Here is a 14,100-nt window from a genome sequence, read left to right on the forward strand (position 1 = left end):
AGGTGTGTTTAACTTGGTGTCATCGCTCTCACACTCCCTCATACCGGTCACCGGAAATTCAACATGGCCCTTCATGGCAAAGAACTCTCTGAGGATCAGCATTTTTTTTTGTTGCTCTACAAAAAGTTAGCACACATTTTTGTTGTAGCCCTGGACAAGCACACCCAATTCAACTCAATGAGAGCCTGATAATTAGTTGACAAGTTTAATCAGCTGTGCTTGGCTGGGGCTACAATGAAAATGTGTACTGTTGGGGGTACTTGAGGACCGTAGTTGGGAACCACTGGCCTAGGCTATAAGAAAATTACCAAGACCCTGAAACTGAGCTGCAGCACGGTGGCCAAGACCATACAGCGGTTTAACAGGACAGGTTCCACTCAGACCAGGCCTCGCCATGGCCGACCAAAGAAGTTGAGTGCATGTGCTCAGCGTCATATCCAGAGGTTGTCATTGGGAAATAGACGTATAGACGTATGTGCTGCCAGCATTGTTGCATAGGTTGAAGGGGTGGGGGGTCAGCCTGTCAGTGCTCAGACCATACGCCGCACACTGCGTCAAATTGGTCTGCAATGCTGTCTTCCCAGAAGGAAGCCTCTTCTAAAGATGATGCACAAGAAAGCCTGCAAACAGTTTTCTGAAGACAAGCAGACTAAGGACATGGATTACTGGAACCATGTCCTGTGGTCTGATGAGACCAAGATAAACATATTTAGTTCAGATGGTGTCAAGCGTGTGTGGTGGCAACCGGGTGAGGAGTACAAAGACAAGTGTGTCTTGCCTACAGTCAAGCATGGTGGTGGGAGTGTCATGGTCTGGGGCTGCATGAGTGCTGCCAGCACTTGGGAGCTACAGTTCATTGAGGTAACCATGAATGCCAACATGTACTGTGACATACTGAAGCAGAGCATGATCCCCTCCCTTCAGAGACTGGGCCGCAGTGCAGTATTCCAACATGATAACGACCCTAAACACACCTCCAAGCTATTGCTGCCTTGCTAAAGAAGCTGTGGGTAAAGGTGATGGACTGGCCAAGCATGTCTCCAGACCTAAATTCTATTGAGCATCTGTTGGACATCCTCAAACGGAAGGTGGAGGAGTGCAGGGTCTCCAACATCCACCAGCTCCGTGATGGAGGAGTGGAAGAGGATTCCAGTAGCAACCTGTTAAGCTCTGGTGAACTACATGCCCAAGAGGGTTAAGGCAGTGCTAGAAAATGATGGCGGCCACACAAAATATTGACACATTGGGCCCAATTTAGAAATTTTCACTTTGGGGTATACTCCCTTTTTTTGCCAGCGGTTTAGACATTAATGTCTGTGTGTTGTGTTATTTTGAGGGGACAGCAAATGTATCCTGCTATACAAGCTGTACACTCACTACTTTATAATGTAGCAGTGTAATTTTTTCAGTGTTGTCACATGAACAGATATAATCACATATTTACAAAAATGTGAGGGGTGTACTCACTTTTGTGAGATAATGTATATGGCTGTTATAGCCAAAGTGACGGTGTATAGTACCTTTTTTTAGGTGTCCTCGTGCAGCAGTGTCTCCATGTCTCAGTGGTCCATGTCTGAATGGAGGACTGTGTCAAGACCAATGGTCTCACTACATCTGCCAGTGTACACACAATTACACTGGAACTACCTGTGACACAGGTAATGGTTGACACACGAACACATACACCTAAACATATAGCGGCAGTGCTTGAGTTGGACTGAAATAGATGTTGGTACAGCTTATATTTTGATGCAGGAGCTCCACAATACTTATGAGCTCATACTTTATAAAAGGTAACAGAGGTCAAGATGTTGACCATTAGGGTGCTGGTTCTCAGCATAGATTAGCTCCCTGTCTAAGGCAAATGCTTCATCAGGGTGAATTCCATTTTTTTATAGAGGAAAGCCACGTCAAAGAGATTTGGCAATAATTGAGAGCTTGGGACTAGATGGTTCTATCAGCAGCAAGTGGATTCTGAGATACTTGGCTTTAAATTTCAGAGACTTCGTTGATTAGAATGGCATCAGAAATGTTTCACTTTTAAAAGTAACTTTAATTGTGGTATTTACTGAAGAGTACTACAGAGTAGTATGACAATAACTGACAATAACTGTGTTTTTTCATCTGTATTTTACTTGGCAAGCCAATTGAGCCAATGACAACCTGGCCAAAGACATAGCAAGTTTTAATTGCATTTGATACATAACTTTACTCAGTGTTTCTTGATTATAGTTTGAGTTGACATGACATCTTCTTCCGCTTCATCCGGGGCCGGGTCGCGGGGGCAGCAGTCTAAGCAGAGATGTCCAGAATTCCCTCTCCCCAGACATTTCCTCCAGCTCTTCAGAGGGGACACCGAGGCGTTCCCAGGCCAGCCGGGAGACATAGTCCCTCCAGCGTGTCCTAGGTCTTCCCCGGGGTCTCCATCCGAAACAGATGCCCAAGCCACCTCAGCTGACCCCTCTCGATGTGGAGGAGCAGTGGCTCTACTCTGAGCTCCTCCCGGGTGACCGAGCTTCTCACCCTAAGGGATCGCCCAGCCACCCTGGGAGGAAGCTCATTTCGGCCGCCTGTATCTGGGATCTTGTTCTTTCGGTCATGACCCAAAACTCATGACCATAGGTGAGAGTAGGAACGTAGATTGACCGGTAAATTGAGAGCTTCGCCTCGCAGCTCAGCTCTTTCTTCACCACGACAGACCGATACATCAACCGCATTACTGCAGAAGCTGCACCGATTCGTCTGTCAATCTCCCGTTCCATCCTTCCCTCACTCGTGAACAAGACCCCTAAATACTTAAACTCCTCCACTTGAGGCAGGCACTCTCCACCAACCTGAAGTGGGCAAGCCACCCTTTTCCGACTGAGGACCATGGCCTCGGATTTGGAGGTACTGATTCACATCCCCACCGCTTCACACTCGGCTGCAAACCGTCCCAGTGCATGCTGAAGGTCCTGGTTTGAAGGGGCCAACACGACAACATCATCCGCAAAGAGCAGAGACGAAATTGTGTGGTCCCCAAACCTGACACCCTCCGGCCCCTGGCTGCGCCTAGAAAGTCTGTCCATAAAAATTACGAACAGAACAGGCGACAAAGGGCAGCCCTGCCGGAGTCCAACATGCACTGGGAACAAGTCTGACTTACTGCCGGCAATGCGGACCAAGCTCCTACTTCGGTCGTACAGGGACCTGACAGCCCTTAGCAAAGGACCCAGGACCCCATATTCCCCCAAGCACCCTCCACAGGATGCCGCGAGGGACACAGTCGAACGCCTTCTCCAAATCCCCAAAACACATGTGGACTGGTTGGGCAAACTCCCATGAACCCTCCAGCACCCCATAGAGGGTATAGAGCTGGTCCAGTGTTCCACGGCCAGACCAGACTGTTCCTCCTGAATCCGAGGTTCTACTATCGGCCGTATTCTCCTCTCCAGTACCCTGGCATAGACTTTCCCGGGTAGGCTGAGAAGTGTGATCCCCCTGTAGTTGGAACACACCCTCCAGTCCCCCTTCTTAAAAAGAGGGACCACCACCCCGGTCTGCCATCCCAGAGGCACTGTCCCCGACCGCCACACGATGTTGCACAGGCGTGTCAATCAAGACAGCCCCACAACATCCAGAGACTTGAGGTACTCAGGGCGGATCTCATCCACCCCTGGTGCCTTGCCACCGAGGAGTTTCTTGACTACCTCTGTGACTTCAGCCCGGGTGATGGACGAGTCCACCTCTGAGCCCTCATCCTCTGCTTCCTCAATGGAAGAAGTGACAGCGGGATTGAGGAGATCCTCGAAGTACTCCTTCCAACGCCCGACGACATCCCCAGTTGAGGTCAACAGCTGCCCACCTCTACTGTAAACAGTGTTGGTAGGGCACGGTTTCCCTCTCCTGAGGCGCCGGATGGTTTGCCAGAATCTCTTCGAGGCCAACCGATAGTCCTTCTCCATGGAGGTTGGGTACTCTGCACTGCCGTTCGGCCCGTAGGCACAAAAAACAGTGAGAGACCTATCCCCGACCCGTAGGCGCAGGGAAACGACCCTCTCGTTCACCGGGGTAAACTCCAACACATGGCGGCAGAGCTGGGGAGCTATAAGCAAACCCACACCAGCCTGCCGCCTCTCACCATTGGCAACTCCAGAGTGGTGAAGAGTCCATCCTCTCTCAAGGAGTGTGGTTCCAGAGCCCAAGCCGTGCGTAGAAGTGATCCCGACTATCACTAGTCGGAACCTCTCAACCTCACGCACGATCTCAGGCTCCTACCCCGCCAGCAAGGTGACATTCCACGTCCCTAGAGCTAGTTTCCGTGTCCAGGGATCGGGTTGTTGAGGCCCCCGCCTTCGAGTGTTGCCCGATCCTCTCCGCACCGACCCCTTATGGTCCCTCCTGTAGGTGGTGAGCCCACGGGAAGGCGGCCCCACGTTGCTCCTTCGGGCTGAGCCCGGCCGGGCCCCATGGGGAAAGGCCCGGCCACCAGGCGCTCGCATACGAGCCCCAACCCCGGGCCTGGCTACAGGGTGGGGCCCCGGCTGCGCCATACCGGGCGACGTCACAATGCTCGAAATGTAATTCATCATTAAGGGGTTTTTGAACCGCTCTTAGTCTGACCCGTCGCCTAGGACCTGTTTGCCTTGGGAGACCCTACCAGGGGCATATAGCCCCAGACAACATAGCTCCTAGGGTCACTCGGGTACTCAAACCCCTCCACCACGTTAAGGTGGCAGTTCATGGAAGGGGATTTTAGTTTGAGTTGATTGCAATTATATTTTGGCAGGTTGTTTGGTAAGCATATTTTTAAACAGGCCTTTTCAACATAGAGGATGCAGATTCTATGTCAGTGACAGGTCATTTTGGAAAGGCTGTTTCACTGTATGGGCATTTGTTGAACAATCTTCTCTTTGATGCCAGAGAAGCCGGGAAAGATATGACTGGAAAATCATTGTCAGGCCTTTTCATGCATTTTGTTCTGTTCAATTGTTTGAAAGCATTCTGAACTGGCTTAACTTCGACCACACGAATGTGGCAAGCTTATGCAACAGACATATTTGAACTTTTCTGGTGATCCAATCCAAATGTTTCACAAGAACGATTGCCTAATGGAGGTTGTCCTCTCACACCACAGGAAGACCAAGTTGAGCGTAGGGTACTGGTTGCCTTCAAGCTCCAGTAAGATATCCTATACATTGGGAGGTATGTAACGTATTCTCCAACTCTCACCTCTCCTCTCAAACTCTTGTGATCAGTTTAGACTCCCTTGATGAAGTCCAGGGTGAGGTAAACAGTGCTGAATCTGGTTTCATCCACTTGTCTCTGGCCTGCTGGTCACAAGTGCTTTACATACCTCACCAATGATCTGGCTGCAAGCAAAGCTTCAGCCACCTTTGGGACAGCATCTTCAACATCTGCAGTATAAAGTGTGTTTCAGCACGGTATTGTACACATGTCTCTTCTTATGTTTTCCCCTGTCTTTGATTCTTCAGGGGAAACTATTGCATTAGCTAGCACTTTGGATTTTAGCTTATACTCAACGGTAATGTAGCGTTATTTCCTTGTAGCTGATCTTATGGTAATCATCATTCCACATCTGTGTCATCCCCAATTTATGTGCATCAGCAATAGCTTTGTTGATTTTGGTGACCACCTCAGTCCTCTTCACTGCTGCTGTTTTGTGGCACCTCCTTGAAATGCTTGTGCAGTCTGGGAGAACAATGTTCACAGGGACCCATTTCAATTAGCTCTTGTGCTAAATCAACAAAACCTCTGCCTTTATCTGTGTGGAATTACTTCATATCTTTGAATTGTTGAATCTTTAACTGGGGGCGTTGAGATGCCCTTTTGGGGGTGTTTGTTTTCAGGCGAGTTTACATCGAAGATTCACGAGAGTTCAAAGTTTTAACTAATTGCAAAAAACTGTGGTCTGCACCATTAAAACCTGACAGTTCACACCACTGTAACTGAACAAAACGGTGTATCGTAACTGTTTTTCTCTTCAGTGTTTCCGTCAGCTTCTTGTGGCGCAGCTCCGTGCTGCCTTCACGTGAACAGGATGTCAGAGTATCATCTATAAATTGTCACCCACATGGTGTTTACTGTGTAAACTCTAGAAAATGGACACTCTTAACTGGTATTACCCATGGAAGAATTTCTCTCTCTTAAAAGCATTAGTTTCTCTGAGGGATACACTGTGAATGCCTTGTTATCTAAGTGGTAAGACATTTACAAGAGTGATATTCTGCTGTCGGACTTCCCCCGCAAGCAGCTTAGCATCCAGCATACAGACGCACATTACAACAATATTCAATACAACTGACTTTGTTGACAAGTTGGCAATACAACGTTGCTAAAGCATATGAACAACGAACTGCTATTTTGTGGCACCTCTTTGAAATGCTTGTGCAGTCTGGGAGAACCATTTTTACAGGACCCATGACAGTAAGCGCTTGTGCTAAATCAACAAAAACTCTGTTTAAAATGTGTGGAATTACTTCATATCTTTACAACAGAAAGTTACACACATCATAGCTGAGTTGGCTATGGCTGGAATGTCTACTGTGTGAAAAAACAGCGCTACCCTGCACTACCTTAGATGTGCCCCAAACGTATGCCTTTTTAAATGCAAGTTAAAAGCACTTCTCTTTTCACGCACCTATGACTGAGCACTTGAACTTAACCACACTTTTTAGCCTAACAGCTTTTATAGCTTCCTGTGTTTTTATCCCATTTTTTATCTATTTTCTTATTCTATGTTTTATTATTATGATGTTTTCATTTGAGTATTTGTTTTTATGCCATTGTATTTTTATATTTTTTCTTTTTCTTTGTAAAGTACATTGAATTGCTTCAATGTATGAATCGTGCTATATAAATAAACTTGCTTGCTAACTCAATGCACATTGCCGAGGCCTGTCGGGGACTGTTGTACTCGGATCTGTTTGACCAGCTCTACTGTAGATTCATTTTTTGAACTTGAGTGATAGCGATAGTAAAGCAGTTATGAAATGTTTTCATGCAGTAGTTTGCTAAAATCCATTTTAATTGTATTTATACTGTATTTTAATATGATTCATTACTATGATTAGATTTTTTTTTTCTACCATTCACACCAAATGGAGAAGTTAGTCTCTTTTTAAATAGTACAGCATGGAATTATGGGATATTAGAATCACACTTGTCTTAACCTTTTATTGTTGATTCTTCCTGCCTATTATTTTGTTTTATGATGCAGGCAACTTGTTTGATACCTTGCTGCTCAACTGAGAAATTATTTTATTTTGACAGAGACTTCCAAGCATGTGTTACGGCTGGGCGGTAGAGGCTACATAGAGTATGTGGTCAGAGAGAGCTATAGGAGAGAGCTACAGCTAAGAGCCCTGCTGGCAGGAGACAGGGGAGGGAAAGAAAGAAGCAGAGATCTTTCTGCGATAGAAGTCAAGGTGAAGACTGTGAAGAAAGATGCCGTACTGCTGTTTGTTTTGGGAGGGAAAGGACACTCCGAGCTCAGGGTGAGATTAACACGCAATTACTGTTGTTTCGCTGAGTTGTATCTTGATAATGTTCACATCAATATGTGTTTGGAAAATTTTAATGTATAAAGTTGAGTTGCAATGGATAGTCAAGGGAGCTTTTTAGTGACCAATTCTTTGTTTTTCCTATTTTGGGCCCAGAAAATAGGTATTTTTGTATTATATTAATATGTTCCAATGTTTTTGGTGCCCTGAAATTAGGGGACTATGTATAAAAGTGTTGCCAATATGTACACACATACCCTCATATAAAAGCTTTGAATCTATACTTTAATTTATCATAGTACTTACATACAGCATTGTACATATAGATTTTCAGGTGTGTAGAAATGTTGAGTGTAACTTGTATTTATTCTAAACCAAATTTCCCTTGGCACATTTAGGTGATGGGTGGAAACCTAACGTACATCGTGAAAGACAAAACATCAGGCATCATTTCAGAGGTAAACATTTAGAAATAGGGTGTTGCTGACAACACGAAAGTGGTTGGATCCATCCTCGCATGATTCAATTTGGTAATTTCAAAATTATGCCATTTCCACCCTGTTTGTCCTACAGTGCAGATTTTTTTTTACCTACCTAATTTCTCATAATGAACAAAAAAGGCAAAAGAACCCATAAAGGAACTTTTCTGTCCAAAAACTACAAAAATCTTCTTCTCATGAGGCATAAATCCAAATGACTTTCGGCATACAGGTGTCTTTACACTCACCTAAAGGATTATTAGGAACACCTGTTCAATTTCTCATTAATGCAATTATCTAATCAACCAATCACATGGCAGTTGCTTCAATGCATTTAGGGGTGTGGTCCTGGTCAAGACAATCTCCTGAACTCCAAACTGAATGTCAGAATGGGAAAGAAAGGTGATTTAAGCAATTTTGAGCATGGCATGGTAGTTGGTGCCAGACGGGCCGGTCTCAGTATTTCACAATCTGCTCAGTTACTGGGATTTTCACGCATAACCATTTCTAGGGTTTACAAAGAATGGTGTGAAAAGGGAAAAACATCCAGTATGCGGCAGTCCTGTGGGCGAAAATGCCTTGTTGATGCTAGAGGTCAGAGGAGAATGGGCCGACTGATTCAAGCTGATAGAAGAGCAACTTTGACTGAAATAACCACTCGTTACAACCAAGGTATGCAGCAAAGCATTTGTGAAGCCACAACACGCACAACCTTGAGGCGGATGGGCTACAACAGCAGAAGACCCCACCGGGTACCACTCATCTCCACTACAAATAGGAAAAAGAGGCTACAATTTGGACGAGCTCACCAAAATTGGACAGTTGAAGACTGGAAGAATGTTGCCTGGTCTGTTGAGTCTCAATTTGTGTTGAGACATTCAGATGGTAGAGTCAGAATTTGGCGTAAACATCATGCCTTGTTACCACTGTGCAGGCTGGTGGTGGTGGTGTAATGGTGTGGGGGATGTTTTCTTGGCACACTTTAGGCCCCTTAGTGCCAATTGGGCATCGTTTAAATCTCCATCAACTGCAAGATGCTATCCTATCAATATAGGCCAACATTTCTAAAGAATGCTTTCAGCAGCTTGTTGAATCAATGACACCTAGAATTAAGGCAGATCTGAAGGCGAAAGGGGGTCAAACACAGTATTAGTATGGTGTTCCTAATAATCCTTTAGGTGAGTGTATATTTAAGGGGTGGTCCGTATGGTGTACTGGTGGGTAATGTCTGAACGATTGTGGTGGGCCGGTCCAGGCCAAAATGCCAGAGATTTTTGGACCCAGTCAAGTTACAGGCATGAAACCAAATTTGTTGTACATGTTTAGGCTATCCTCAGTTCATATGATGAAATGTTTGATGATTTTAGTATGCTAATTAGTGTAAATAGCGTTAATTAACTATTAGGCTGTATTTTTTTTACCGTTTAAGTTAGAGACCAGAAACTAAATTTGTTTCACCAGTTTAGCTATCCTCACTTCAAATTAGGAAATGTTTATCGATTTTCCGTATGCTAATTAGCAAAATTAGTGTAAATTAATTACTAGGCTGTACCTTTTTAACAGTTCGAGCTACAGACATGAAACCAACTTTGTTTTACACATTTAGGCTATCCCCAGTTCATATGATGAAATGTTTATCGAGTTTACGTATGCTAATTAGCATAAATAGCATTAATGAACTATTATGCTCTATCTTTTTAACCGTTCATGACACAGACATGAAACCAAATGTTTCACACATTTAAGCTATCCACTGAAAATGTTACATATGCTAAGTAGCGTGATTAGCGTTAATTAACTATTAGGCTGTATATTTTGAACCGTTTGAGCTACAGACACAAGACTTGTCCTTGGTAACACTTATGAACTTTAACTATGTTATGTATGCTAATTTATGTTAATTACCCTCACCAACAGTATCTCTTGAACCTTAAAAAATATAGACTCCAAATTTTTCGATAGGTAAACACTATTTTGAAGTCCAAATAGAGGAGGGCAGAAAAAGTATTAAGCATACAGCTCTAGAAAAAATTAAGAGGTCAATCCAAATTTGTCTTAAATCAATATCTCTACATGTATGGCAGCCATTTCATTCCAGTGTCTGTTAAATTCCACCATAGGCAGACCTCATTTTACTTAATGAGGTACTGATTAGGTGATTACCTGAACCAAATCTAATTTAACGAGGAAAAGTATAAAAAACACTGCTGTGGTCATCACTATCCTCTTGCAATAGGACCAGCTGGATGGCAAAAACGGTGCAAGTAGTAACTCAAAGGTAAAAATTATTCAGCATGACAAAAGAGTTGAAAAGAAAAGCTTTGAGTGAGGAAAAGAAGGGTTCAATTCTTGCTTTACTGGCAGAGGAATACAGTGAGCGTCAGGTTGCTTCCATCCTGAAAATTTCAAAGATGGCGGTTCATAAGAACAAGGTCAAGCAACAGACACTGGGAACAACAAAGCTACAGACTGGCAGAGGGCAAAAACGACTGTCCACTGACCGAGATAATCGTCAACTGATTCGAATGTCACTCAACAACCATAGGATGACATCAAGTGACCTACAAAAAGAATGGCAAACAGCAGCTGGGGTGAAGTGCACAGAGAGGACGGTTCGAAACAGGCTCCTAGAGGCAGGGCTGAAGTTGTGCAAAGCTAGAAAAAAGCCCTTCATCAACGATAAGCAAAGAAGTGCCAGGCTAAAGTTTGCAAAGGACCATGAGGATTGGACCATAGAGGAATGGAGTAAGGTCATCTTATCTGACAAGTCAAATTTTCAGCTTTGCCCAACACCTGGTCGTCTAATGGTTGGACGGAGACGTGGAGAGGCCTACAAGCCACAGTGTCTCGCACCCACTGTGAAATTTGAAGGAGGATCAGGATGATCTGGGGATGCTTCAGCAAGGCTGGATTTGGGCAGATTTGCCTTTGTGAAGGACACATGAAACAAGCCAAGTACAAGGTTATCCTGGAAGAACACCTGCTTCCTTCTGCTCTGACGATGTTCCCCAACTCTAAGATTTTTTTTTTCCAGCAGGACAATGCTCCATGCCACACTCCATGTCAATCAAGGTCTGGATGGAGGACCACCAGATCGAGACCCTATCATGTTATTTTGACCAGTTGTTGTTTTTTACAATTACATACTCTAAATGACAATATTTGTATTTGGAATTTGGGAGTTTTGTTGTCAGTAGTTTATAGAATAAAACTAAAAATTTCATTTTACTCAAACACATACTTATGAAGAGTAAAACCAGAGAAACTGATAATTTTGAAGTGGTCTCTTAATTTTTTCCAGTGCTCTATGTATATACAAGTGGAATGTATGGATGTACAGTTATTGCAAATACAATTCCAAATGTGCAGTGTAAAATTTATATATTTACAGGAAATGTACAAGTATAAAGTATAGTGTATGTACAAGTGGGACAAATAATTGTGCCAGTACAAGTGGCAATTTTCAATATCATTCTGATTTTGCAATCGAAGCAAATTGAAGGAGTAGCGTAGCTAGCATGAACACCACATTTTCTACAGGAAATGCACTGCTAGTTTCATATTGCCTTTTTATATTGTTTCAACATGTACTTTAATACTTAAAAATGTTTTGCCCTTAGTTTTTGCACTGACTTCTCTGCTCCATTTTGCTCCTTACATTTTTCACTGTTTTTGAACTACTTCTCTATGGTGTGTACTATATTTTTATTCCTGTTATTTTATTTTGTTACTTCCATAGATATTTTGTATTTTTTATACAGTTTATACTGTTTTCTACTTCCTGTTGTTTTTAATCTGTTTCATTGTTTCATACACATTTGAACTCTGTTTTTGTACAGTTTCTACGGTGTTCTACATGCTGTTGTTTTCATTATTTCATTGTTTAGTAAATATCTGCATCCCTCTATGCTAATTGTCCTTTGCCTCATACATCTCCCCATATAGTGTGATCTGGAGGAATATGTTGAAGAATGACATCTACAAACCCGATTCCAAAAAAGTTGGGATACTGTACAATTGTGAATAAAAACAGAATGCAATGATGTGGAAGTTTCAAATTTCAATATTTTATTCATAATACAACATAGATGACATATCAAATGTTTAAACTGATTTAAATGTTTCAAATGTTTCCCTTATCACTTTAAGGGAAAAGTAAGTTGATTTTAAATATCATGGCATCAACACATCTCAAAAAAGTTGGGACAAGGCCATGTGTGGCATCCCCTCTTCTTTTTATAACAGACTGCAAACGTCTGGGGACTGAGGAGACAAGTTGCTCAAGTTTATGAATAGGAATGTTGTCCCATTCTTGTCTAATGCAGGCTTCTAGTTGTTCAACTGTCTTAGGTCTTCTTTGTCGCACCTTCCTCTTTATGATGCGCCAAATGTTTTCTATGGGTGAAAGATCTGGACTGCAGGCTGGCCATTTCAGTACCCGGATCCTTCTTCTATGCAGGCCATGACATGGTAATTGATGCAGAATGTGGTCTGGCATTGTCATGAAAATTAAAGAGACGACGTCTGGATGTGAGCATATGTTGTTCTAGAACTTGGATATAACTGTCAGCATTGATGGTGCCTTTCCAGATGTGTAGGCTGCCCATTCCACACGCACCCATGCAACCCCATACCATCAGAGATGCAGGCTTCTGAACTGAGCGCTGATAACAACTTGGGTTTTCCTTGTCCTCTTTAGTCTGGATGACATGTGTCCCAGTTTTCCAAAATGAACTTCAAATTTTGATTCGTCTGACCACAGAACACTTTTCCACTTTGCCACAGTCCATTTTAAACGATCCTTGGCCTGCACTTCTGGATCCTGTTTAGATACAGCTTCTTTTTTGACCTATAGAGTTTTAGCCGGCAACGGCGAATGACACGGTGGATTGTGTTCACCGACAATGTTTTCTGGAAGTATCCCTGTGCCCATGTTGTGATTTCCATTACAGTATCATTCCTGTATGTGATGTAGTGCCGTCTGAGGGCCCGAAGATCACAGGCATCCAGTATGGTTTTCTGGCCTTGACCCCTACGCACCAGAGATGGGGACAAGTCACACATGGTCAAGTCCAAGCAAGTCTCAAGTCTTAACCATCAAGTCTCGAGTCAAGTCTCAAGTCACAGTTCAGATAAATCAAGCAAGTCAAGTCAAGTCAAGGGTTCACCCTAAGCAAGTCAAGTCGAGTCCTTATAAGTTTCAAGTCAAGTCAAGTCAAGTCACAGTACTAAAGAGATGAACACACACACACTGTCCTCTGTTTCTGACGTGCGCTCGGTGCGAAGCTTGATTTCAAAATCAAATACCGTTCCGTCTCTGGTTAGAATCCTGCTGCGTCCATAGCAACGCGCTGTTTTTCATGGCAACGGTCTGTTACATAGGTCTGTTATCAAGAAATAACACGCATTCTGCACTGGAATTCAACCAATCCATGTAATAAGGGCTAATAATAACAACCTTATAAACTAATTATTGTGACTGAAAAACTGCCTAATATGTAATTACGCTGTAATTATTCTTGTCTGTATGAGTAAAAAAATAAAACTCTTCGAAATGTTTAGGTGCTAGTCAATCAATCAATCAATCAAAATTTATTTATAAAGCGCTTTTTACAACAGCAGTTGTCACAAAGTGCTTTACAGAGACACCCGGCCTTAAACCCCAAGGAGCAAACAACAGTAGTGTTGAATTTCAGTGGCTAGGAAAAACTCCCTAAGAAGGTCGAATTTTAGGAAGAAACCTAGAGAGGACCCAGGCTCAGAGGGGTGACCAGTCCTCTTCTGGCTGTGCCGGGTGAGATATTAAGAGTCCAATTGGAATAATAAATAAATTTCTCTTGGCTAAATCCAGAGTATATTTGATTTTAGACTAGGTCAGAAGTATGACCAGGTGGACAAGGACAGGAACAGCAACGGTCCCCCCAAACCAGGTAATCCGCAGGTGTGGACCAGGACCTCATCTCCTTCTAAAATTTAAAATTGGAGGAAACTGAGAAAAGTTAGTAGTACATCCCTCATGTCCCCCAGCACAATAATATAGCAGCGTAACACCTTGGAAACTGAGACGGGGGGGTCCGGTGACACTGTGGCCCTACCCGGGGGAGGCCCCGGACAGGGCC

General features: G+C 43.5%; 1 protein-coding gene across 1 annotated transcript in view; it reads left to right on the forward strand.

Annotated features, from left to right (window-relative positions):
• Positions 1-14,100, forward strand: part of LOC105030468 (protocadherin Fat 4) — a 62,132-nt gene that overhangs the window by 25,723 nt on the left and 22,309 nt on the right. Inside the window, exons 11-13 of the mRNA XM_034294008.1 lie at positions 1,531-1,658; positions 7,273-7,496; positions 7,901-7,960. Of these exons, the coding sequence (XP_034149899.1) occupies positions 1,531-1,658; positions 7,273-7,496; positions 7,901-7,960 (412 nt within the window). The remainder of the gene's footprint in view (positions 1-1,530; positions 1,659-7,272; positions 7,497-7,900; positions 7,961-14,100) is intronic.

Source organism: Esox lucius, chromosome 1 (genome assembly GCF_011004845.1).
Source record: "Esox lucius isolate fEsoLuc1 chromosome 1, fEsoLuc1.pri, whole genome shotgun sequence".
NCBI classification, from domain to species: domain Eukaryota; kingdom Metazoa; phylum Chordata; class Actinopteri; order Esociformes; family Esocidae; genus Esox; species Esox lucius.